General features: G+C 31.6%; 1 protein-coding gene across 1 annotated transcript; it reads right to left on the bottom strand.

Moving 5' to 3' along the window:
- Positions 1-316: 316 nt before the first annotated feature.
- LOC125876214 (uncharacterized) lies at positions 317-1,375 on the bottom strand. The gene has a single exon (XM_049557327.1). It carries the CDS (start codon positions 1,373-1,375, stop codon positions 317-319), a length of 1,059 nt encoding a protein of 352 aa, XP_049413284.1.
- Positions 1,376-3,186: the final 1,811 nt, after the last annotated feature.

The following is a 3,186-nucleotide window of genomic DNA, read 5'->3' as shown; positions in this document are numbered from 1 at the left end:
CCAACTCTTGAACCACCATAGGATGGAGGTAAGGTCTATGCCCCTCTCCCTGTATTTTGCCTTGTTTATCTATGATAATGCCTTGGGGTGTTGCTTAGCCCTTGACCCAAAAAAAAAAAAAACCAATTGAAGATTGGAGAATTTTATTTATCTTCATAAAATAAAAGCACATCATAAGAAATATGAAAAATCAACAACTTTGCAAGAAAATAAAAGTACTTTTTTTCTGAATATAAAAAGCATAAGGAAAAACATAATAATAAAAAACACATAAATAAAACAACATAATTATTTTCCCCAATCAAATGATCAAACATTAGTTTTGATCTCCAAAGAAGTCTTCAACTTCCAAATGAGTAATATCATCAAGGTCATCAAAATCATCATCTTTTAAAGCCAAATTTGCTTCAATATTGTCATCATATTTTTGTGAAGGCCTAGCCTCGGCATCATTTTTATAAGTCAAGTGTGACTGCACCCGAGCATTAGAAGAAGATGCACCATTTTTATTTCCTTTTCTTTTCAAGGAATCTTGATAAAGCCTAACAAAATGCTCAGTTGCTCTACATTCATTCTTCCAATGCCCTTTCATGCCACAACGATGACAGTTGCCTCTTGAAGTATTGCTTTGAGAACCCATATTGTTCTCCCTTTTGTGGCGACCACCACCACGATGATTATTATATCGTCCCCTGCCATTTCCACGTTCGCGCACATTATTTTGGCCTTGATTTTTATTTTGTCTTCTCTCAGACTGGCCATGTGCTTCAACCTCATTTGCTTTTGGTAACGGAGCAGTTCTCGTGGGACGGACCTCATGGTTTTTGAATAAAAGAGTATTATGTTGCTCAGCCACAAGAAGGCATGAGATCAACTCAGAATACTTTTTGAATCCCCTTTCACGGTATTGCTGCTGTAATACCAAATTTGAGGCATGAAAAATTGTGAGAGTCTTTTCCAACATATCCTCATCTTTTATATCTTCCCCACATAATTTCAATTGGGAAGTAATTTTGTATACAACAGAATTATATTCACATATAGTTTTAAAATCTTGTAACCGTAAGTGAATCCATTCATAACGAGCCATTGTCAATACCGTTGCCTTAAGGTGGTCATATCTTTCCTTCAAAACAGTCCACAATTCAAGTAGATCTTTCACCGTAAGGTATTCAACCTTCAATCCTTCATCCAGATGATGACAAAGGAAAATCATTGCCTTTGCTTTATCCTGACTCGACGTCGTATTACCATTGGTAATAGTGGCACCAAGACCTTTAGCGTCAAGGTGAATTTCAGTGTCGAGTACCCATGACAAGTAATTATTTCCAGAAATGTCAAGTGCCACGAACTCAAGCTTTGATAAATTCGACATGATAAAACTATCATAGAAAATAATTAAATTAGACTAAAATAAATAGTGAGTACATATGTAATTAACAAAACTTTTTTTTATCAATGATAATAACGTGACACATGTTATTGTACAAAGTAACATCAATTAGTAAATTAATGTGTTAGTATCAAACTTCCGAGCAATTTAAATGAACATTCTGCCTAACATATTACTTAAATAATTTCTAGCAAAATTGCTAGACAAAATTAAAATTTAACTAATTTAAAATAGCATAATTCACTTGATGATTAGGTGAGAACATAAACTTTTTGGACTTATATATATTCCATTGTTTAACTACCAAAAATATACACACACTGTTTAACACCTAACCATTTCCTAATATGTAGTATATTATATTAGAGTGATTAATAATGAGAATTAAGTATATGAATACATACCAGAAGCTTAACTTGGAAAAATCGAAATGATATTAGAGTTTCGTGCTGATAACGTTTTGTAAAACTTAAGAACAAAAGAACAATATAAATAGGAAGAGAAGAAGAGTACAAGACAAGAGGAACAATATAAACTAACTTTCTTTCTTTCAAGTGTATTCAACATTATTCTCAACACCACTATTTATAGGATTACATTGAGGAATACCAAAGGGTGTCATAAACATTACATTAAACCTTGAGAATTACTACCCATTAAGGAGGAAATAAACCTAGGAGTTATGATCATCCAATTAACCATATTTTCAACAACATTACTACCAATAAAGGATGGAATTAACCTAGGAGTTATGGTCATCCATTTGACCACATTATCAACAACATTACTACTCATAAAGGAGGAAAATTAACCAAGGAGTTATGGTCATCTATTTAACCACCAAAATGATTTACAACATATTACTTCTATAATTGATTTTTTTCAAAATAGTCATTAATTATTACACCTCACTTTTAAGTTTATTTAACTCTCCTGTTAAATTATACTAGTATACGTTCTCGCGCGTTGCGCGGTTAGTTGATAAATGTTATCATAAATATTGATTTATTGAAAATTTCTAATTTTTATTTATCATAAGATAATATAGTAAATTTTATTTGAGAGAATGTTATTCAAAATTAGGGAAAATGCATAAGTACCCCCCAACCTATGCCCGAAATCTCAGAGGCACACTTATACTATACTAAGGTCCTATTACCCCCCCCCCCTCCCCCCCGAACTTATTTTATAAATAATTTTCTACCCCTTTTCGGCCTACGTGGCACTATCAACCAGATAGCTTGAAAAATTGTCAACACACGTTGGCCCCACAAAATAGTGCCACATAGGCCGAAAAGGGATAGAAAATTATTTATAAAATAAGTTCGATGGGGTAATAGGACCTTAGTATAGTATAAGTGTGCCTCTGAGATTTCGGGCATATATTGGGGGGATACTTATGCATTTTCCCTCAAAATTATTCAAAATCATACATAACCTATTCATATTATCGTCTTGTTAGAATAATAAAGATATAAGAAAATTTAATCGTTGCATTAAAACAAAATATAACTAAGAAAAGTCCTATCATCGTGATAATGTTAAGCATAAAACTAAAAAAGTTTTAATCACTTGAATATCAAATTGTAGGCATCTTATTCAATTTTTTAATTTTTATCTTTGAATTTTTCTAAATGTCATATACCAATTATATGATATTTTTTTTTTTATATATATAATTATATGCGATATTTTAGTACAATATGATGCTTACAACTGAATGATATTTTCATAAATCTGTATCAATTTCGGATAATACATTGAATGGATAAAGATATATAAGAAAGATAATC

The sequence above is a fragment of the Solanum stenotomum genome, chromosome 9 (assembly GCF_019186545.1).
Source record: "Solanum stenotomum isolate F172 chromosome 9, ASM1918654v1, whole genome shotgun sequence".
NCBI classification, from domain to species: Eukaryota; Viridiplantae; Streptophyta; class Magnoliopsida; order Solanales; family Solanaceae; genus Solanum; species Solanum stenotomum.
The sequence above is the reverse complement of the archived record's forward strand: the minus strand, read 5'-3'. Positions and strand labels throughout refer to the sequence as shown.